The sequence below is a fragment of the Nipponia nippon genome, unplaced genomic scaffold (genome assembly GCF_047370975.1).
Source record: "Nipponia nippon isolate SJK-2023a ecotype South Korea unplaced genomic scaffold, ASM4737097v1 scaffold_3, whole genome shotgun sequence".
NCBI classification, from domain to species: Eukaryota; Metazoa; Chordata; class Aves; order Pelecaniformes; family Threskiornithidae; genus Nipponia; species Nipponia nippon.
The window spans coordinates 11,533,300-11,557,646 of record NW_028262347.1 but is presented as its reverse complement, the minus strand read 5'-3'; the positions used below and the strand labels follow the sequence as shown (position 1 = coordinate 11,557,646).

Here is a 24,347-nt window from a genome sequence, read left to right as displayed (position 1 = left end):
GAAACTTTAAAAATTGGTTTGTAATATCAGATGTTATTTCCCATTTATTTAAAGGTAGTAATTTCTACCAAAAATGCCCCCATGCCCTCAGACCCAGACTAAGCACAGGCAAAGCTACCAGCTATACAGTGCATTAGATTGCAAGGGCAGTAAAACGTAGCCAAAGCCTGCTTTGACCGTGCCAAAACCTTGGAAAGCCAAACTGGTGGCTGCTGGCTGTCAGTAGGATGGAGAGAACAGTAATCTCTCCTTGGAAGAATGCTCTCTTCCTTAAATCCAGTTTCAGCCCAAGCCTGCACACGTGTTCCCAGCAGCATGAGCAGCAAGTCTGGATCCTCGGTGACCACTTCTCAGGTCATGTTCCAGTTTTGCCTGTTTCGCCTGACTCCCCCTAATCCTGCCCAGGGCAGAAATCAGAACAGTCCTGGGTTTTAACAACCTGGAGAAGGAATCAGCTAGTTCTGTATTTCAACACCTTCCTAGTTCAGAAATCGCGCACAATTTAAAAAATATTTTAAATCTAATATATATGACTCTTATTCTAAGCAGAGAATTATTGAAGTTCACAGCAATTTAGGACTCCCATCAGAATCTAAGGTAACACATGTAGGCTTGGGACCTTACACTTTGTATAATTCACTTTAAAATTCTTGTACTGTTCAGCACTTCTTTAAAATTCATCTCTTTTCTAAAATTCAGGGTGGACAGATAGACAAATAACAGAAGATGTGAGGAAAGAGCTAATGCAAGAAATTTTAAACAAGAGAAATACCTATCTATTGTGAAAAGTGAAATTAAGACAGGTATTTGATGAAAAAGACAGGCAGTCAGAAAGGCTCCTGCATACTTATCCAAAGACGTTACCGAAAAAAGAGCTTAACACTGGAAGAACATAATGAAGAAGAAAGTATGAAGTAAATTGGAAAGAATATATTAAATTGATCTGAGTTTGAAGAAATGCATCATATTTTCTCAAAATTTGTCCTGTGATGCTTGAGGACTATTTCAGCTCAGCTCTCAACAGCACCATTACACAGTATTACAGAAGAGTGAATTGAGATTTCAGAAAGCCGAAGAGGAAGGTACTACAAGTGTTTAAGAAGTGATAATGGAAGATGGGAAACTTAGGCTGAAGAGGAAAGAAGACGGAATGCTGCAAAAAAGGATGAAGTGTCTTGTCAAGGATGATGCCATATTCACATCCAGAAAAGACACAGGCGTGAAAACTGGGGAGAAAGGCAGGAGACAATTGCAGCAAAGCAGTCATTCCCAAACTTTTCCTATCCCTTCCCTTCCCTTCCCTTTCCCCTCTTCCTTTTCACACAGTTAAGGGTACAAACTTTGCTATCCACCTTGCCAGAGATTGTTTTGTTTATCCTTTAGGAATTTTACTGAATGTGATGGGCTGATAACTCTCACAGCTCCAGAAAATGATATGAGCAGAAACTATCCTGCCTTAGCTACTCTTTGCCTGGGAAAGTCCTCCAAAACTATTTCAGCAGGTCTTGTACTGCAAATACCTCTAAGCACTTATGCCGTGATCTACGATGCTTTATCAGCATTATGCTAAAATCCACTGTTCTGATGAGACCAGCACAGGCTGTGTGCTGTTTGGACACAATGAATTGAAAATAACAGACATAGGCAAACCATGGATACCGGCACAGATTAAGCATCAGCCGATTGTGCAAACTGAGCCCAAGGGCCAGGACTCCTTTCCTGCTGTGCTCCACAAAGATGATGTTCATCTTGCTGAAACCACCTATTATGTTTTCTCTGCTTGTATGTTCATTTCTGCTTAAATATTCCTGTTCTTTAAAACATGACAGAGGTAAAATTTCAAAAGCACGGGCACATACTAGTTTAACTGCTTGTGTTCCCAAAGTATCTGAATGCACTAGCTTTAGTCCCTTGCAGACCTGCAAAACAGAGACTCACCTAACTGTGCACCTGTTTACAGACATAAATACACACACACTATTAGATGATCTTTTTGTGCATGAATACATGTAGATGCATATATAAATACATGTACAGTTCTATACACAGAGGAAAATTTATACAATTGATATATGCATATACATATCTCCCACCTACTTAAGTAGGACTAGTTTAAGCTTATACCTTGTCTGATTCTTAAAATATCACCTCAACCTTGTTTATGGACACTGAGAAATAGGAGAAAGCTTATCTAATATCTCAGAAATGTGTAAGCTTTAACTCTGTTATCTTGAAGTAATAAAGAAAACAATTTGATCTGTTTCATATTAAAGCATTTAAAACTCTTGCAAATATACTACTGCAGAGCTCTTATGCACCGATAAAAGGTTTTGACATATTCAGTTGTATTTCTTTTAATATTTCTTTATCGATATATAGATGACATGAGGAGATGAATGAATTAAGCGCATCCTGTTCTTGACAAACATACCCCAATTTCAATTAGATGTATGGATTTGCACTGCTCTACTCTTACTTGTACATGTAACTATGTTAGTGAACTATTCTTGCGTCAGCAAAACCTACTGATATGAATCTGCAAAGGAAATCCAGGATTGCTGTCCATGTCATAGTTCTTTTTCATAAAAGCAGTATTCAGAATTCATAACCATAGCATAACTCATAACATCATAATTCTTTTCATAAAAATAGTGGGTTATTTGCCCTACTGCTGTTGGTAGAATTTCCGAGAAACTCATTAAACTGATTGATTTGTCCTTCGACATTCCTTCTTCCAATTTTCAAGCTAAGTTTATCATAACTGCTATATATCTGTTGCTCTAAAGAAAATTTGTTTTCTCTTGAACAACATTTCCTCTTGGTGTTTATTCTTGACACAGGCTGTTTACTGATCCGTAACCACAGTACTTTTTAGGATAGAGCATGCTTTATTCTCCACAGAGAGTATGATGTCTGTGTTTCAAAATAAAACACAGATCAATCCTGAACACAGACTGCTGCTCATCCATACTGTTCTTGTTACAGCTGCCCCCAAGACACCTAAGCAATGTCCAGACGCGTCCTGTGGCACAGCATGCACCAGGAACCGTTCTCAACTGACTGTGCAGGCAAGCCTATACGAAGTTATACCCTATTTCGCTTTCTACATGCCTCTAGTGTTATCTCAACAGGTTTTACACCCTCAAATACTCTTACGTGCCCTGATGTAACTGATGTAGCACCTGAAGCATGCAAACTCCCTAGTTTCATTCCTTGAAAATATTTTCTAAGCTGCACCACTTTCTCCACAATAATTCAGAAACTTTGAGCACAAAAGTACACGTACACACACATTATGACTTAGAGCCTCCTAGATATCACTAAAAGAAGTCACAAGACCAAGTCTAGTTTGAGCACTGACAATCTATGCCACTTGGTGCAACAGTCAGGTCCATAATTTTTTTATTCAACAGTATAGATTTATAAATGTAAGCTTTAGAAATGTAGCCCAGTTCCAATCTTGAATTTATTTCTTAGAGAAACACCTCAGGGAGCCAGAATTAAGACTCCATCCCCTTCTGTGCATGAAATATGCACTAACAAGAATGGGTAAAGTGCAGGAAAACATACAGATTTGAGATTGCTTCTGCTACCGTAGGGTCACTTCACCTACAAAAGCATTTCACGGTAGTCAGGCTGGCATTGCTGGCCCTCTGCCTTTTGCTCCCTACCCTACACTTTGCAGGAGTTAGAAAGTGCCGGATGAGCTATGGCAAGTCCCAGGCTCTACTCTGTCTGCGGACCTCATCTCCTGCATTATCCACTAGTTTTCCTTTTTACCATTCATAGCTTTAAAGAGCAACTCTCCACCTTGAATGCAGAATCTCAAAACATGACTTAAATTAGCTGAAAGCCTTATGCACCAATGTTAATATCAGCAAATCTTTACAGATATGTTTCATAAACATCTTACCCAAAGAAGACTGTACTTAAGTGTTGCTTTGTAGTCTCATACATATGCTGTGCCAGGGCTTACTATGTTTTTCCCAATACCAAACTTTATGAATGGTATCCAGTTGAAGGAAAGCTTTGAGGTGGAATTGCATTGGGGGGGGGGGAAGAGAGAGACCAAGAGAGAGTCTGGAAGTATTTGGAATTAAATCTCCTTTGTCCTGTGCTCCCCTATAATAAGGAAAAGAATCTCTTTCCAAGTCAGCTGTCAGCAGAAGAAATGGCAACAACCGTCACTTGGGATTAACAGATGTATTGATAATATTTTTGAAAAGACTTCAGTTTTAATCCAGCCTGTGGGGTTTTTTGCTGGTATCCCTCACCAAAAGAAAAAAAACCCACCCTTTGCCACAGTAACACAACCCTAGCACAAAATACCTGCATATACTAGTAAAATAAAACTCAAATATTCTATCTGAAAGGTGGGGAAGTGCTATGGCAAGACTACATACTTCTTCAATGAGTATTTTAGAATACTTTAAGTCTAGAAGTTATTTAAACTACTATACCCATAGCAAATTAGATGAAATTAAACTTGCCTATACGGAGAACATTCAGTCTCGTAGAAAACTTCTGCTGGAAGTCTTTTTAGGTGGAAAATAATCACATACAAAGCATAAAAAGTTTTACCAGGAGAAAACACCAGAGTTTTGTGCAAGCATAGGAAAATATCAGTAGAGCCAAGCTCCTTAGTTTTACTGTTCCCATGTGTAATTCTTAAGAAATGCAAAACTGAAGTTCCTCTCTTGAGAAGTGGTGATACCCAAAGGACTAAGAAGAGAATCCTACCTGAATTAATTATTTATCAGGGATTATTCATCCATTTTTAAAAGCAAAGATCTGTTCTGGATTAGCATATTCATATTTATATTTATTCTTCATATTTTCAAGACTGTTACAATATACAGTTCTTCAGTGCAGTATAATTTGGGACTACCAAATGGGAAAATGAAAATAGAATGATAGTGTTTTCCATAAACATGTAAATTACAGGCAGCCATAGAGATGGCCTCGAGCTCTCAAGACTTGCTAAATCCTAATGTCCCTCCAATGAGACCTAGAGCTGTTTGTGTATTTATTTATACAGCTCTGATTTGCTCACAGCTGATAGCAAAAATGAACTGGGGAAAAGTACACAAAGGCTTAACAGCCCACGTTTCTGTTCAAATCAGGTAGAATTTTTTAATGTTTCTTTGAATGATGTAGAAGAAGGTTAATACTGCTAATTTTGAAGAGACTCTCTGCTCTGTGTTATGCACATCTCTTGCTTTGTGGCAAGCCTACAGAAATATCTGCCACTACTTGAATCACACATCATCATTTTCAGGACATAAAAAAGCCACAATTTCACCTTTTGTTTAAATTCTAATGAGAATTACGCTATACTCAGGGGATGGAAGGATAAGAATTCCCAAATCCGTTGAGCAAAATGCAGCTCTTAATAATAGGATTCTCTACTATTCCCAGACCATTTTAAAGTCTAGGCAGAATGAAAATCCTATTAAAATTTCCATTGTTTTTCAACTGCAAAATAGTACAGACATCAAACATTCTCTGTTTTCAACTACTGCGCAACCCACTGTTCTTAGAACATCACTTTTTGGTAGTATACTTTAAGTACATAACGTTTGGAAAATGCTTTTTTTTTTTTTTTTTTGGAAGCCATTAGGTTTGTTTCCTTTTCTTCTTTTTTTTGGCATGGTATTTCATGATATCTCTGAGGCCTACATACTTTTAAATACATAAACCCTCTAACTTCCATGTTAGCTCCTTTTGCTCTTTCTAAAGATGATGAGTTGTGACAAACACAAGCTGAATTTTCATCTAGTATCTTACAGGAATCCTGTGGCAAAAGGACAAGGTAAGCTATCTAGGCCTGCATGACTCCTGTGGTTTTGTCATTTGAAAAAAATAGAAGGAAATGGAGTAAAGAAAAACACAAATATCTCTACTCACAAAAATCCAACCCACTCATCTCAGAATTTCAGAAAGGCTCGATTTTTAGCATGAAATAATATGCATAGTCCTAAGCCCATATCTATATATTCCCAGTATTTGCCCTTTTTGACAGGAAACATTTTAAAAATATTTTGGCTCTAATTTGCTTTTATAAAAAAATCTCTAGGGTTTGCTATTATGAATGGCATTCCTTCTCTGAAGTAAGAATCAAAACTTTGTAATATTTTCTGAATTTCTCAATATTTTAGAAGTCTGTTTCCATTATGAAAAGCTATATTTGAATGTTACTGTCTTACTCCACTGATTAACTTTCTATGTGCATTCAGTTATATAATTTTTTTCTTTTAATTAAAAAAAATACCTTCTCTCCTCCTATCAGTAACTCAAAACCAGAACAGTTAAGTAGGTTAATACTCCTTTTTCCAAAACATTGGCACATTTCCTAAATTCAATGTAAAAAAGGGTCAGGATAATATGAATGTGATGGGCACCAGGGGAAATGAGTTTCCTTAGGAGATAATGGAAACAGAGGCAACTAGTTAGATCCTAGTTATACTGGCAAGAATGAATCAAGGAGAAAGATACTCTTAGTTTTGAACTGAAAATATTTGGTAAAGAAGCTTACAGACAAAATAAACAACATCCTTGAAGTCCATTTCTAATTGATTTTACTGATTCACCAAAGGTAGTAAGGCAATGCTAAGGATTATTTATCACAGATTTACATTAGCAACTGAATTTGAAGGTTAAAGGTAAAATCAAAAAACTTGTTAGCTTCATCTGTGTTACAAATTCAGTGAACTCTTAGAAAATATGCACAACAGCAGCCTGCAGAAAGCTTTTCTTAACATATCATACTTCTGTATTGTAAACTAAAGAACCTACAGGGTGTTAATAAATGGAGTACAATAGTACATCTTGCTTTTAATATGATGTTTGTTCAGAAAGCACATTAAAGACTCATTCAAAATGAAGGTGATAATGCATATGTATGGTGTCTTAATAATGAGAAATCACACCTTCCTTTCTTTTTTTCTTTCCCAGCTCCTTCCCTCCACTTCTTTTTCAGAAGCTGCACATTTTTTAAATGAGTTGCCTGGTCAATAAGTAAAAAGAGTATTAGATGTCTTTTAACATATTTGTTTTTTCAGATAAAATGGAATGCTTGAAAGATTCAACAATGATTGAAGGTGTTTCTACACTTTACTCTAAAAGCTTTTTTGGCAAGTTCCCTACCAGGGAAGCACTTCACTACCCAGAGGAGATCCTTGCAATGATTTATGTTATAAAGTTACACTCCTATACTCAATGTAAGCATATTAAGAGATGATAAATAACCAAAATCTAAAGACCACAAGATATAGCAGAAAAGCTAGCTCCTCTATAGTTACACATTTAAAATCCCTGCTGATATATAATCTTGATTCCGATTGTAAAGCTACTGTTTGCCATCTTCTTTATTAGCTTCCTAATTGGTTTAAAATTCCTAAAGTGGGAAAAAAATTAAATCAAGGATTACAAATGTGATTACAAATGTGTTCAAATGATTAATCACACTAACACTTATATTGGGGTTATCCTTATGCAGGATCACATTAGATCTTATACAATGGAGCAAAAGCAGGGAAGAGCTCTCTTATGGCAACCCAGATTTTAGAGGATGTCAATGATTTCTAGACTCAAAGACTCACCTGAGAGAATCTAGGAAGTTATCAAACTCCAGGCAAGCTCACGAGAGGCATTACCCTTAAAAAGTTTTCCAATGATCTGGATTTTTTTTTTTTTAGCCTTTAAGACGTATTTCTTATATCTAACAAGTGCCTCCTGGAAATCTGTAAACCAGAAGACATTGCTGAGACACTGTGAAAATAAGAATCCAAACATTAGGGGAAGGTGCTGGGGATGGACAAGTAGACAGTGGGATCCTCTTCCTGGCAGGGAATGCCAGGGAAATTCTGCACTCATCTGGTGAAGCCTATGTCACACGTCTCCAAACAGGCTTCGGCACGGGCATGTTCACAGTGAATTTCTACATTAAGAGGAATCTCTTCTTACTAACTACGGAGATCCTAGCAAAGTAAGGTGAGAGTGCGTCAAATGCTGTAACTGCTGTTACAGAAATGCCTGGTCCTGCAATACTCACAGTACATTTTTATGAATCAAAAAGGTGAAGTGATTTGATAAGCATCAAATAAACATCAGAACAAGCCCTAAAACCACCCAATTTCAGTAAATATGATTCATTCTTATTTCCTCTGCACCTCACCTTCCTACCACACCCAGTGCACATACAAAGCTCTGTCCCCTGGGTAGAAAGATGTCAAAGTGCAAACAACCACTGACAGAAAAAAGGTCATTTCATTCCTTTCAGTGAGATATGGCACATTTAATTTAAATTATATGCAAATGAAAGCGATATGTCACAGAAGAGAAGGTGGCACACAGCCCTTCAGAGAATAACATATTATTCTCCCTAAAACCTTGACCATCTGCCTATCAATTTAAATCAATCATTCGGCATATTTTTTTCCAAATCACATAGGCTTTAGAAGTGTGAGGCCTTATTCAAAATGATTCAAAATCAATGGAAGATTTATTTCACTGGGTTTTGGATCAGAGCATTGTGTGAAGATACAGGCAGCTTTGACACTTTGCCCGTGATTAGTGTTGTTAAAACTTCCACAAAATTGTAAAGTATGTATGACTTTACTGGGAAAGGATCCCACACCTGCTTGCGCCTGTGGGGTCTGGTTCCCTGTACCCCAGGTCTGGAGCCAAATCTAACCAGCATCATTTCCCACAGACGCTCTTTGCACCAAAGAGGACGATCAGAGGTACAAGCCGTAAGAGAGCTGTATCCTCTTTCTGATGATCTGAGAGAAAAAGTATTCTAGTTTGTCTTCTTCACAGAGTTTTTCCCTCTTTCAAAAGACAAAGCATGTTTACTAAACTGCCTCTTTAGAATGAAGCAGTATTAAAGCTGAAAGTTTGGTGGTTTGTTTGTTTGTTTGTTTTCTCGTTGAGGCTTTTAAGAGCAATGTTTTAGCACCGTTGTAACATCCGCAATAAATTACAGACAGTCCTGAAAATCTTCAATTTGCAAGACGTGTCAAGCACAGAGATGCATACTACTGCTCTCCTCTTGCAGGTCACCTCTTGGATCAGCTCCTGGGATGCGAGACTTATTTTATCTCAGTTATCCTTTTCATCTTCCATTTCTTTGCTGAGCAACTTTTCACTACAGTTTTATGCAGCCAATATTTGTACTAGAAAAAAAAATTGTAATTCCAAAGTAATATTTCCATGACCTTTTGTCTTTACTTTTAAGCCCAGTTGGCACATTAATACCAGCCTACACATTATCATCACAGCAAATGCTGTCTCAGAAATACCAGGACTCAGAAAATCATCATTTACACAGAAGAGTATAAAATGACACTATTGGTTAAAAGATAAGGCATATTGAAAGGATTTTTCATGTGGCATTTTAATGTGATAATTAATTCCTAAAAGTCTGAGTTTCAGTCCTCATATAAATAAGTGGATGCTAAATAGGCCATCCATAAAGACTCCCCTTGTTAAAATACAAATGAGATATCCCTTATGTTTATACATGTGTAAGTACAATTAATATTGCAACCCAACTGGAAACAAAATTGCTTTAGTTAACCAACCATTGCAAGGCAATCTAATGTGGTATCAAATGTAATTGTAGAAGATCCATTTGGGGAATAACAGCAATTATTTCATACAGATTTCTCCCCTCCTTCTTCCAATTCACGTACAATTTTTTTCATGCATCTCTATGCCAGAAAAATAATTGTACCATCACAAGTGTCAAAACCACTCCCCTTTCACTCTGCAGCATACAAGAAAATTCAAACTGACACGGCTGTTTCATTTAGAAATATTGGTTTGTACCTCTGATTTGTAACTGCATTAATCTAAAAACATTTAAGTAGGTTTTATTTCTCCAGCTGGACATGCAGCCAGGGAATTGGGCAATACCAATGGAGTAGGAAGCAGAGAATGGCATTTCTTTATTTGCCTGAAGCTAAGCACTTTGGATTTGCCTTCATAAACTTCACAAATATTCTCTAAAGACTTAATAGTTTTCTAACAGGTAAGTATTATTTTAGGGCTGTAGATGTAAACTGCAGTTCAGACATTTTAATTGACTTTGTGCTTAATCCGGAAACAACACATGTTACAATCCAATATTAATGATTTTTTTTTCCTTTTTCACTCAGAAGACATTCAGTGTTCTTAATTATTATTCTTAATTAATATTCCTTTTAATAATTTTGCACTTTTTAATAAATTAATTAGTAATTGCCAAAATTATTTTGATATTTAATTATCAATGCAAAGTACCAAAATGCATTATGATCTTTATTTCTGTCACTTAATAAAAAGAATATATATAGCCCCCAGTGTCAATTTATGTATTTAGAAAGCTATGAAAGATAACAGAAGGATAGGAATATGAAAATACTTTAGCTAACACTAGGTATTTGCTGTTCAGTAAGCTGCTGGGTCACAGCTTCCCAGGTTCAAATTAATATCAATCAGAGATTTCTATGTTCGTGGCTATTTTTGGTTTTGGTAAACCTGAACAGATTATTCCAGATAAAACCAAACTAAAATTTAAAAATTCTTAAACTTTGGTAAAGATTCCCTTAACTATTGATCCTGGCAAGATCATGGAGCAGATCCTCCTGGAAACTATGCTAAGGCACATGGAGGATGATAGGGAGGTGATTTGAGGCAGCCAACACGGCTTCACAGAGGGCAAATTGTGCACGGAAAATTTGGTAGCCTTCTACGACGGGGTTATAGCATCAGTGGAGAAAGGAAGAGCTACTGACATCATCTACCTGGACTTGTGCAAAGCATTTGATACTGTCCCACGCAACATCCTTTTCTCTAAAATGGAGAGATGTGGATTTGACAAGTGGACCACTCAGAAAAGGAATTGGCTGGATGGTCACACTCAAAAAGTTGCAGTCAACAGCTCAGTGTCCGGGTGGAGACCAGTGATGACTGGTGTCCTTCAGGGATCTGTACTGGGACCAGTATTATTTAACAACTTTGTTGGGGACATAGGCAGTGGGATTGAGTGCACCCTCAGAAAGTTTGTGGATGACACCAAGCTGAGTGGTGTGGCTGATGATACTTTATAGGGAAGGGATGCCATCCAGAGGGACCTTGGCAGGCTGGTGAGGTGACCCCATGTGAACCTTGTGAAGTTCAACAAGGCCAAGTGTAAGGTCCTGCATGTGGGTCGGGGCAATCCCAAACATGGATATAGGCTGGGCAATGAGTGGATTGAGAGCAACCCTGTGGAGAAGGACTTGGTGGTGTTGGTGAATGAAAAACTGAATATGAGCCAGCAATGGGCACTAGCAGCCCAGAAAGCCAGTCACATCCTGAGCTACATCAAGTGTGGCCAGCAGGTCGAAGGAGGTGATTCTGCCCCTCTACTCAGTCCTCGTGAGACCCCACGTGGAGTACTGTGTTCAGCTCAGGGGCCCCCAGCATAAGAAAGACATAGACATGCTCGAGCGGGTCCAGAAGAGGGCCATGAAAACCCAAAACTTAAATTTTCACTTTTGTTTTTCTTTGCTTGGTCTTCTTGAAGTAGCTGGAATTTAATATACTGCAGTACTACAAATATTGGAAGAAATTCTACTCTCATTCAATTACAAATAGTAGAGAAAAGGGATTTTAGTAGATGTGGCTTTGTGTTTCTGTCAATGGTTTAGTCCCAACTTTTTTTCTAAAAGGTAAGCAAATTCCCTCCTTTAGACAATTCTGACAGTCTTTAGATTAAATTATTAGCTGAAATAACAAAAATGAGGCTGTGGGATGAAATCTGGATCTTCAAAGATTTTTCCCTGTACTAGCTAATTTCAAAAGACCGTATCTGAGGATGCTGAATTTTTATTATACTGCAACATTAACCTGCAAATAAAACCTTTAAAAGTCTTTACAAGAAGCCTACACACTTCTATTGCTGCAAACTGCACAATAAACATTCATATTTTGAATAAGGTGTTAGAACAGGCACTCTGGCAGTCTTTTGATTGACACATCCCTTGTAGCTCCATATAGACCTTGGTATTATGGCCAGCCCTCTTTGCCCTTCCTCTTTTGGATTTGTTCCACTATAGTCAGCTCATATATACTTCCCCAGAAGGAATGTTTGTGATATTTTCTCCTTAAAACTTCATAGGCTATTATTCGGCTGCAATATGACTGTCAAGGGCATTGCTGATCGTGAGCTCATTAGAAGCAGAAATAGATTGTCCCAAAGAGTTTCTTTCTGCAGTGACTCATGTGCAATGCTGCTGGAAGGGCTTTCATCACCCAAAACCAAATCCTGGACAAGAAATAAACCTCATACAGCATGATGTAGACCATTCATAATGCTATCAGAAGTACTTTAAGAACCCCCATCCACAGAAAGTTTTACAGTATATCTTCTATTTTCCATCACAGCCATTAGGAGAATGAATCTTCCAGTGAAAATTAAGTTTATCAGAAAGATCTGTGTGCAAACTAATTTGAGCAGGCATTTTCTAAAAAGTAGGCCGGAAGAGAAGAAAGATTACTTCTGGCAAAAATGGAGCAAATTAAATTATAAGAGGCTTAATACATTTATTTGAAATTTAATTGCATAACCTAATGTCAAGGTTATTATACAGTGCACACTGTTCTCATCCAAATTCAAAACAGTAAAGCACAAGCTCAGTTTGCAGTTACTTTATTATAAATCCAACCACATTTTTTTTCATTTTATTCTGACCATAGCCTTTGCCTGAGCCACAACATTAATATAAAATCACATTTCAAAATTACTTTGAGATCTCTCCTCGGCAATGAATTCTGATAAGACCAGAAGCCTCTCTGATATGACTGACTTCTACTGCAAGTAAAGGGCAAAAAGAAAACCAAAAGCTGAAACGGTGTTGTTGATACGATGCCAGTGTGTACAGTAAGAAGCAAAACGATTCGAAAGAGCATCTGACTGTATTCACACTGTACTGCACTGAGTCCCTCAAACCTGCAGGCTTTGTTTTCTATTCAAAACAGAGACAGATTAGCAGAAAAGGTCGCGGTGGCATTCTCATTATTGCATGCCTATGGAATATGCATTCTGTGTTTTACTGTGTATTAGAAGCTGTGCCTGGGCAGAGAGCACACTTAAAAGCTTTCAGGTTGTGTCCAGACCCTCTTTGCACTCCTAAAAGCCAGTCACTCTTACCTGAATTATTTGGCCTGACCTTTGGGGGTTTTTTTGTATGTTTGTTTTCAGATCTCCAAGTGTCTGATGAACACTGGATCAGAAAGGGCATTATAGAAAACCATTGTGCATTTAACTGTGTGCCACTATGATTCTAGTGGATGTGCAAACACAGTCTAGGTTTGTAGCAGCATCACGTAAAAGCACTGTCTGCTTTTATTTCTAGAGGAACAGGCAATGAAGGCATAATAAATGACTTTGACACTTAGCAGGGAACTGTAGCCTAAAATTAACAGGCTTATAATCAAGCAGCACAATATTAACTTGGCTTGATCGGTAATAAAGAATTAATGTTGTACATTTCACAATCATCTCACTTGTCTTTCAGTAAAGTCTGAAATGATTGAAGAAGATAGTTTAGTGTTTGACCAGGTTAGGGCCTCTTTCAGTAGTACTAGAATATTGAAGAGATGCAGTTATTAAAGTATGGAAAAGGATTCTAAAAAAATAGTCTATGACTCCCAATATAGTCAGTCATGTGGATAACCGAATCCTTCTGTATTAAGCTTTTTCCTGCTTTTTTCCACCACATAAGCAAAAAACCAACCTGTAAAAATCTCTTCTATGATTCTGTGTTTCAGTGCTTGGAGTAGCACACTTTTAACAGGTAGTAACCATCACTCAGATGTCTTCTCTGTAACCATTCCTTGTATGTCAAAACAAACAGATCTCTTGTGTACACCTTAGAGCTACATCCCTGCGGCTGTGAAGCTCCCTATGAATTTCTGAAGTGAAAAGTCCGCTTTATTCTCTAGACACCCAGACTGAGACTCTGTTTACTGAATAAAATAAAATGCCCATTCATAGTCAATGACTCCTTCCGTGGTTGATATATAAACACCATGTTTGTAAGAACACAGACAACATTTCAAAGAGGAAAAGTCCAAGAAGGTTAAAAGAAGAAAAACTGAAACTTACTTACCCCAAACTCATCCCTCCACTGATGTGATGCTTGGTACTTCTCTGCTTCTTTAGCGAGGCGCTGAAGACCAAAGAGAGAGAGGACATACATTTTAGTCTTTACTGATTCTTCACATAGCAAAAAGTCTTTCCTTTTTAGTTTCTTCATATACATGTGTTCTCTATATAATTTTCTATGTATGTATGCTTTTTTGCACTTACTTGAAAATTATGTATATTTGAGTAAAGCACCATCTCATTTCAAAAATGCTTTCTCTATTATTTTCTTATTTAAGTACTGTAATCATGCATTAGAAAACTTAACCCTCATTCCAATGTCATTTAAGAAGTTCTAGTTAAATTCAAAATCCATCAATATCCTTCTGAAAATACTTTCTCCTTACACGCACTGCTTTGCCTTATATGTATTAATTTAATCTACCATCGAATGACAAGTATTTATTAAAATCTGAAAACACTGTATTATGGACATTTATTTCTCCATTAAATTAGTTAACTTCAATTATAGGAAGTACTGACATCCCCTGTGACTATTAGGGACCCATAAAAACTCAGTAATTTGGACTAGCAGTAGTCTGGTCCCATGGACTGAATACACATCAGCAGTTGGAGAGTAACAGGCATGCTCCGAGAGGGCATTTTTCCCATTTAAATTAAATTGACAGAAATCCAGTTTGTCCACTTAGCCCCATGGGTAGGAATGATCAGATGATGTTCTTGCACATCAGTCTCTTTTACGGACACATCCATTGGGTTGGTGACATGTCTCTCCTCATACAAAATTATAAGTCTTTGAAAAAGCAGCCATTTGTACATGCTTACGAGGAGTTTACTACAATTTTGCATACAAAAGTTGCCAAGCATAATGTGTGTTCTCCAGCTGAGCTGCACAGCATCCCCAGTGCCGGCAGCCTTGGAGGCAAGCACCCATCCTGAAAGCAAGCAAGCTCACCCAGAAGCAGCAGCTACCTGATGTGAATGTAGTTCATGTGGACTCAGCCATGTCCTAATTGTTGAGTGGCTTACTTTGAGAACTAAATTATTGCATAAGCCAATAAAAATTTAGCAACTGTTTCTGGGAAGTCATGGTCCCTTTCTAACAGAAATAGCCTGGCTATATCCACCAGATAACTAGGGATAAAAACTCTTTACCATGTAACAATATGGGCACAGTAAGCCTGAGGGTCATTTTAATATTCAGAACAATTCCTACATAAAATGAACTGGTGTTCTAAGTCACATTTTCAGTTGAGTCACCTGTTAGTTCTTGCTAACAACCAAAAGGAATATGACCAGAAAGTTCAGGTAGTCTCAGAAAGTCTCTGCTCTGGATCCGTAGAGACGGTGCTGCCAGAATCTCCCCTCAGCCCCAGGCTGGGATGGCAACCACTATGTTATCTGACCCCATGAGGGCACTCCCACTTCCCTCTCTAACAACTATCAGGATGATAAATTTCACAAAGCAAAACTTAGGATCTTTTCCATTCTTTTACATTTGCAATCATCCTATATAAACAAAAAAACCTCAATAAACCTGTGTGCTCTGCTGCCAGAAAATAAGTGTCCTCACTCATGCGTTTTATTGTCAATTCAAATGATTCTTAGCTAATAGAAAGCTACTAGCATCTTACAGGCATTGCCAACTGGAGGTACCCTCCACAGCAGCCAAGTACCACATTTACAAAAGAAAAACTATGATATAATTTGATGCATTACACTGGGAAAAAGCACAATACAACTCTCCCTTGACCACACTGGACAAACACCTCAGATACCTGCAGTATTTTCAGTTTTCTGCTAATATACTAGAACAATTTTGTCCATCTAATTTCTTCAATCACTACAGTCAGTTCTGCATCTAAATCTGGTCTATCCTCTGGTGACTTCAAGCTGATTAAGTCATGTTTCACCAGATTGTAGCAAAGCAAGAGATGACACTTACTACACATGTAAATAGCTGCAGTTAACACTGCCCTCAGATTTCCCTCACACTCTGCTTTGTTACCTTAAGGTACCCACCAAACTGCACTTGTCTCCTACAGCAGACAGTAGAACCCAAATGCACAAACTGATAAATGGATTATGAAGAGGAATATATAATGATCATTAACATTACTATGAATTTCGCATGGAAAGAACTGCAGCCACACTTGAAATGCCACAGCTTCATGAAAGGTTAGTAGATCCTTCAGCTAATCTGTACTATAAAACAAAAATGCTAAAAGCAAATTAAAAAAGTAAAAGGTTTTCGTTGGTAGTTTTTTTTTTTTTTTTTGGGGGGGGGCGTTGGTCTTAAATGGAGGAAAAAAGAATACTCCACATCAAATTCTTCTCCTTGAAGAATTTTTCAGTCAGGTTTAAATTAGAATTCATCCTAATTGTCTAAATAACCTGCTAAATAACACTACACACAATTTCAACAGCTCTTTATATCTTAAAATAGCTTTCAAAATGAGAAGTTGTCATTTGAGGTATGCACACAGAGCATAAGGTTAAAGGTTATTAAAGGTAGTCAAGCTCATATAAAAGCACAAGCAACCAGTTACGATGATGAACAACGACAAAACAGCTGTGCTCCTTGACTCATTCAAACGAAAACCTACACAACCACGAGCCAGGCCTCTGATTACCCAGCTCCTCTCCAGCAGAAGACTTTATCAACATCTGTGTGCAGGCTATCATACAGACACAGATCGTGCAAGGACTTAATTTTCAAGAAGCAGGTGTTTTCTCAAAAGATATGGGTTGACTGATAGGAAGTCTGTGCATGCAAAAACCAGAATCACAGACTCATAGAATGGTTTGGGTTGGAAGGGACATTAAAGATTATCTGGTTCCAACCTCCCTGCCACGGGCAGAGACACCTTCCACTAGACCAGGTTGCCCAAAGTCCCATCCAACCTGGCCTTGAATGCTTCCAGGGATGGGGCATCCACAACCTCTCTGGGCAACCTGTTCCAGAGCCTCACCACTCTCATAGTGAATAATTTCTTCCTCATATCTAATCTAAATTTACTCTCTTTCAGTTTAAAGTCATTACCCCTTGTCCAGTCACTAGGAATCATTGTCTCCTGTGTAATACCTTTGATATTTTTAGGAAAGATAAGGGAGGAGTATTCAAAATAAATTACAAAAAAATTAAAAAGTATTTCATGAAGCTAAGGTGTTCTGACAAGTTCCTCATTTCTATGCAAGGAGAAATGCTACCGCTACAGCAACATGGAGTCTAATGACTGAGATATTCACCGTTCCACAGCGAGTGCTTTGTTAAGACCAAGAGTAAGAAGTCAAGACTTGGGTCAAAAATAGCTAGGTTGTGAAGCAAACTCAAGTTACCTATGCCCCTTATTGTGACACAAGGAAAGACTAATTTTTCGTCTCTCTCAAAGAAATCATGTCTGCTTCCTTTTGAGGTATGCAAATGTCAGGTCTTGCCTTCCCTGTTTTGATGGAGGAGTCTCTGGAGAACGCCAACAGAAGAGTAACACAACGGCAGGCTGACACCTGACACTTCCCATTTGCCCTCTCATTACAACGAGAGTTTAATAAGGTAACACCTTCTTTAACACCATGACCCACTGCAGTTCCCCACAGGCTTCTCTAGCAAATACTATAACGTTAAGCTCATATTTTTATGAAATAAATTTTAGAAAATAAGCAGAAATTATTCTAAAACAAACATGCAAAACAATATTTCTACATATTAGGTTTTAATCATTTCTTACTCCTTGCCTGCTGTGAAGACAAAAGTTGTGAGATGTTTTCAGGCGTTGAATGAAGCTCTATTTAACATCATCTTTTTAGATAGAGAGGATGAAAAACCAAACACCACTAAAAAGGGGAAAAGGAACAAAACTAACATGTAACAGAAACATTCTGGCTTACTTCAAAGTATTTTAAAAAAACCTACTTTGTCCAGTCTGCTGGAGAACAAGGATTCTCAGGTTATGGCAATGATACTCAAATCACTCTGAAGTAGTACATAAATTGAGAAACCATGATCAGGAAGAGAGGGCTGCAAAAGCTAACAAAATGCTGTAGCATCTACTACTATGCTTTTGGAGGATGCCCAACAGCTGTGAGATGGTGCTTCTAAGTAAGAGAACAAAAGGGCTGATGCTGGATTTAGCCAATGTCATTGACACAGTAGCTGATGTCAAATTTAAGGTGCTTGAAAACACTGTTATTAAACAAGCATTTATTTAATAAATGTTCCCAGATGAAACAATTCTTTGTACCTCTTTTTTTTTTTTTTTAATTTTAACTTTTTTTAATGAATGAGAACTGCTCTCTCCCTTGCTATTTTCTAAAGGTTGTGCAGGGTGCATTATTTTCACGAATTTTCAAAATACTTAGCTCATCAATAAAAGAACAATTATCTCTTGAAAGACAGCCACTGCCCACAAATAAGTATTTTTAATCAAACTTTGAAAGAAGTCAAGAATTACCTTCCATTAGATTTCCTTAAACCTTTTAAAGAGACTGGTTACCTTTAAAGTAAAACAGCTATTGGGAAAGATAGATAAGATGCAAGTGTTACCTACTCCATCAGCCTATGAACTTTTCTTTAACTTTTAAAGGGATTACAAAAGATTACACACACAAAAAAAGCAAACCAACAACTAAAAACCCAAAGCCCAGCTGCCTGTCAATCTCAGAACTGTCTATTTTCGAAGGTCTTGTCCCCAGCTTCCACGTGCAGGTTACCGCCTCTGAAAGACAGCCTTTGATGTAGCACAGACTGCAAGAAAGAGACCTGAGGAATCTTTATCTGATCTGTAAAGATCAACTCCCTAGAAGGCCTATTCATCCTCCAGCCTTCATTTTTGTGCGCATATGTCATATCTTTATCTCCTCCTAGCCAGCACAGAATTCTGTCAACTAATGGCCCAATTACAATTATATTCAGTACAATGAAATCAATCTTTCTTTTGTGTTTCTCACTCTCCTTTAAGTATTTTATCTTGAAAATAATATGTGACTACCCCTTGATATATTAAGCTACTACAAAATGTGTAAGCTTAGAGTTATTAGACATTAATAGCCTCTCAAAGCTTTCCAAAATGTCAAATCCATGAAATTTTTAGGTTATTTTAAGAAGATATATACCCAGGAAGAATATATCAATATCAAGCTTAAATAGAACAATGTAGAAACATACAATGAACTTCAAAACCTGATTTTAATATGATCCAAATATTCAATCCTGTTCTTGCATGAACAGCGTAAAAGCCAAAAGGAGTATGTGCAACAGCAGTTTCAAACATGGTTTTCATATATGTATCTGAAATACAAATAGTGTTCTTCCGTAGACAATTATGAATTGCACATCACTTACAAGACAGATATATGAGGGAAAAATTTTATAAGACTGGGATAAGGTGTCTGAAGCGTCAGTGGAAGACTGATACTGTTATTTCACTGTAAATTTAACACAGGCTGAAAGAATTTTAAAGAAAGAATTGCATTTTCACCTCAGTAAGCTGTTACATTCTGTATTAAACCAAATTAGAACTTTTTTTTTTTTTTTGCCTTGATTCTACTGTCTTTACTTGCATGGACCGTTTTCTTTTTGTAGTAACTCTTGGCAATGAATTAGTCAAATAGCCATGAATTACCCTATTATCCTATTGTATAAAAAGATCACCCAGATTGGCCCAAGGGGGTGCAATTTCAATAAGAAACACTTGCAAACTGGAAGGTCAGTAGCCAAAAAGTGAACTTGGGAGTGCTAATGATAGCAAGATCATAACCCCCATATCATTACACGTGGATTTACTTTTCTTTCTCTTTATTTCCATACTCCCAGTGGGGCATGGGAGGGGTTAATAGGGACTGATTACCTTTTTACATGTAACTCTTATGAAGATATTTGCTATATGACCTTTCTCACAAGTGGCCATTCATAATTATCAGCACAAAAGCTGATCTAGATTTGGTGAAGCTGTGGCACATTGGTTTTGGTAAAATGGTCCCAATCATAAAACAATGTCTTAGATTGAACCAAACATATACCTAATTTTGCTGATTTAAATTGTAACACAAGGTTGGATCTCCTCTTCCAACTATTTTTTTTTTTGCTTTTAAAAATATTTTGATCACTAACACTGTAGCACATAAGTTTCCATGAGAATTCATATTTCCCTACCTCAAGTAAGAACTGTTATCCTATGCATTGCTGTATTCCACTATGTAAATACGATAATCCTCAGTATAAGTGTAACCAGAATTTCAATACTCACACAGATTTTTTAAGATTTTTTTAAAGTTTTTTTTAGATTTTTTTTTACGGTGACCAACAGTAGGTTTTTGTTTTGTGCTGATTTGCAGCATGGTTTTACTTCATGCATTTACACTGCAGAGTCACAGCCTCTTTCCTGCTCTAGCATCTGCTGTGCCACATGATGGCAACCTGCTCTGTGGTCTGTTAATGAGGGTATCTAAAGCACATAAGGTCACAAAGAGTATGTTTATAATTGGTCTCCTGTTTTCAACATAGACCTCGTAGGATATATTCCCCAGCTACTGCCTGGAGCCAGTTTCACTTTTGTCATCTGGGGCAGGCATGAGTCATATTCATAAGGAAAAAGGGTAGGTTAGACGTCTGCTGACATTGTGAGCCTTACCAAAGCACACTTTATATAAATTACTGGTCTAAATTTATAGGTAATCTAATACAATCAGCAATTAGCACAATTCTTTAAAAAAATGATGTTATTATACTTTGGACCACAATTCAAAAGAACGCTTCAAACTTTGTCTTCCACTATTAACCATTACCAACAACCTAAATTGCTAGATTTATTCTTTTTTTTAATCCAGCCGTAGATTACAAAACTCAACTTCAATTAAACAATAAACAGAAAATTACTTATTTTGTGTGCTTGTCTAATGCATTTTAAGCCTTTTCTGTTTTATTCACATGAACAATAATTCTATTTCAGACCTTCTTAATCAGTTTTTCTAACAAGATGACCTCATATCCAACACAAGGCTGTCATGTTGGCTAAAAACAAATCTAATGGAAAAATTTATTATCACCTTCCATATATTTAGAAGACAGGGCTTTAAAGAATTTCTATATCTGTTAATAACTGTAATGAAAATCATTATGATTCAAGACAATCTTTATTCCTATTCTTTAATTAAATGAGTGAAGGAAGAATCAAGATGATTCTCCACAGAGAAATTTTACCCCTGTGGTGGATTTCCAATTCTGAAGCAGAAAACTTAAAATAAAATAAACCACTGGTTTAAATAAGGTCTGAAATCAATGAGAAGCCAAATCTGACCTAGAGTACTTGAGATTACAATATTTCAGGTGAAGTTAATGCTTTCGAATATGAATAATCGTATTGATTTTAACAGGGAAAACTAAAATAGGGAGACCCTAAATGAATACATCACTCATGTGGCTTTTGGCATCTAAAATGTCATGTGCAATCACCTGTCTCTGAAAAAACTGTCATATAAGAAAAGTCAGAAAGGATAAAACCAAAAGACCATTTGGCACAGTAACACTTCTCCACTACATAAAAGTAGCCCTGCTTTAAAACATGAACGAGAAAGAGCTCTTCTCTCCTATTTCTTCTTTTCTCTTATTGTGTGGATTTAAGAACTTAACTAATGGTAGCAAATTGTCAAACAGAGAAGACAAATATGACATAGTGCTAGTACTACACCTACTCCTAAAAGAGTGCCGAAAGTGGGTTTTAAATATATTATACTAAAGTAGTATTCTTAGTTAAGATTTAGTAAGAATCTAAAAGTAGTCAAATGCAGTTAAGGTAAAACAATCTTTGATTCTGTCCTGAAAACAAATCTCAGAACAGCTGGAACTATCCATCACTGAAAAATCACAAACTAAATACAGTCACAATGAAGAACAGAGGGCGCACAAAATTGTTTTCTATGACTGGAGCACTGAGTCCAGTCCATGAGGTACGAAATATTGTTTGTATGAAATATCCTACAAACTTCGTATGCTGCAGAATGAGTGTACAAAATAATTCTGTTCAACTGTTAAACAGCAATAAGGAATGTAGGAAATTCTCATCAGAAGGTAGAAAACTAACACTTTGTTAAAATCTACATTTTCCACATTTATGGGGAGAAGGGGGGAGGAAGGAGGTTCAGTTCCCAAGTCTGAGTATATTTCTAGGATGTGTGCAATCAGGAGATTTGAGAAGCTGGGCAATATTATGACAACCTGATACTGCCAATTATGCTTCAGTAGACAAAAGAGTAAGATAGAAAGAACTGTAGATAAAGTCATGAAGAAAAACGATCAGAAAAGAAGAGTAAGAAATAGTCTGTCAAAGGCATCTTGACATCTAGCAGTGGAATTTTGCTGGAGTGGTGTATAGAATCAGCAAAAGACCACTTCTTTTAACATATAATTTATCCTTCTCATTTGCAGAGGTTTCAAACCCTTAGAGCTTATGACATTTTCACTCTAATAATTCATATGTCTTAAATGCAAGTCACATTAGTGTTATAATTTTAAACAAGCTCAAAGTGAAGGACACATGCTGAACCCATTAGACTGCAATTGCCAGCTGCTCAGACAAATCACAAATTGTGTACCACCACCAGCTCCGGTTCACTGCCTGCCTTAGGAAACTCTTTGAAGCTTCACAGCTGAGCTAGTAACTTCACAGGCACGATTAGATGATGACAAGTATATGGAGTAGGCATGCCTTCTTACCCCGCTTTTTCAACTGTAGTGTCTGTGTAGTGTTTAGCAACCCAGGGAGAAATCAGGACTAAATAAATTTATTTTAGAAATATCAAATTTAACCTACTCCAAAACAGGTGTTCTAAAATGTCAACAATGTAATTTTCCTCTAACTTATAAAAAAAAACCCAAAACTTAGATGCAGTTCAGCTTGCTTCACAGCTCCTTTAATATCTACTCATTAAGTATCCAGTAATAAAACCCAAACAAAACACCCTTAGCTGCTCAAAATTTATACATGTTAGCAGTTCCATTAAAATCTGACTAGGATCCAAACAGGAACAGCCACAACTGAAATACACATGCAGCTGCCTAATTTCAAAGGCAAAAGTAGGAAAAGGAACAAATCAGGTAAACACCTTACTAAGGACAGGGAGAAGAAAACATTGATACAGGTTTGCATCACTTACTCGAGAAAAACACTAACGAAACACTAATCTTTAAACAAATAGGGGATGCAACAGCAATTGCATTTTGCCTCATTGTATAAACAAACTGAACAACACATTTAACAGAATGTCCCAGTTTCATATGAGTTCAATAACAATATATCGTTATATCAATGTATATATTGATATAAGTCGATAACAATATTCAATATATATTGAATATTCAAATAACTGTTAGCAATTTTTTTGCTTGTTTGTTTAAAATCATAGCATTCTGCTAGTTAATGCAATTCGCAGAAGTGAACCAGGTACAAAATGCTACATTAAAGAAAGTGTAGTGAGTTCTGGATTTACTCACATTTTGTGTGCTACAAAACACATTTGAATGTAATGCTGCTATAATCCCAAAAGCAGATCAGAAAGCTGGCAATTTAAAATCTCTGCTGAACAGATAGTCAGCTGTCTCTTTTGGCCACATCATCAGAAATAGCTTTAAGCTCTCTCACAATTTCATAGGTATTTCTATAAAGAAGAACAAAATCCAGAATTTTGAGATATAAGAAGAGTGAACAAAGCTCCTTACCAGCTCTTCCTCTGTAGAATAGGACTAAATTGTTTTATTTCATTAAGACACATTCATAACCTAAACCAGCATGACAAAAGCCCAAAGTAGTTAATGATTTATCATGAAACTGAGATAGCACTTAAGCCTGCAGTAGCATTTCCAGAAATGGGCCTATGGAACATGTAACTTTGTTCATAATAAAATTCAGAGCTTGAATGGTAGAACCATAATGAGAACCTAAAAAAAAAATAAAACGAATCAGCACCTTCTCCTAGGTTCTCCGATGTATAAACTAGAATCAATATGGATTTGACTGATTAAAAGTCTGTTAAAGAGTGAATCCACTTCTTAAATAGATATAAATATATATACATATATTTAAAAATGCAGCTGAATAACAAACGTGGCTTTAACAAGGCAGGATTGTGTATTAACAGCTTTGCATGTCAAGGAAAAAAAATGGAGCAGGTGGTAGGCTATAGCTGCTGAATAATCAACTTGATCTCATCAACAGCCAGC

The 24,347-nt window shown here is 36.9% G+C and overlaps 1 protein-coding gene across 2 annotated transcripts in view; it reads right to left on the bottom strand.

The window, feature by feature from the left end:
- CACNA2D1 (calcium voltage-gated channel auxiliary subunit alpha2delta 1) overlaps window positions 1–24,347 on the bottom strand; it is a 436,336-nt gene that overhangs the window by 222,634 nt on the left and 189,355 nt on the right. For both annotated transcript variants that reach the window (XM_087765875.1, XM_087765876.1), the window contains exon 4: window positions 14,139–14,198. In XM_087765875.1, the coding sequence (XP_087622001.1) occupies window positions 14,139–14,198 (60 nt within the window). The remainder of the gene's footprint in view (window positions 1–14,138; window positions 14,199–24,347) is intronic.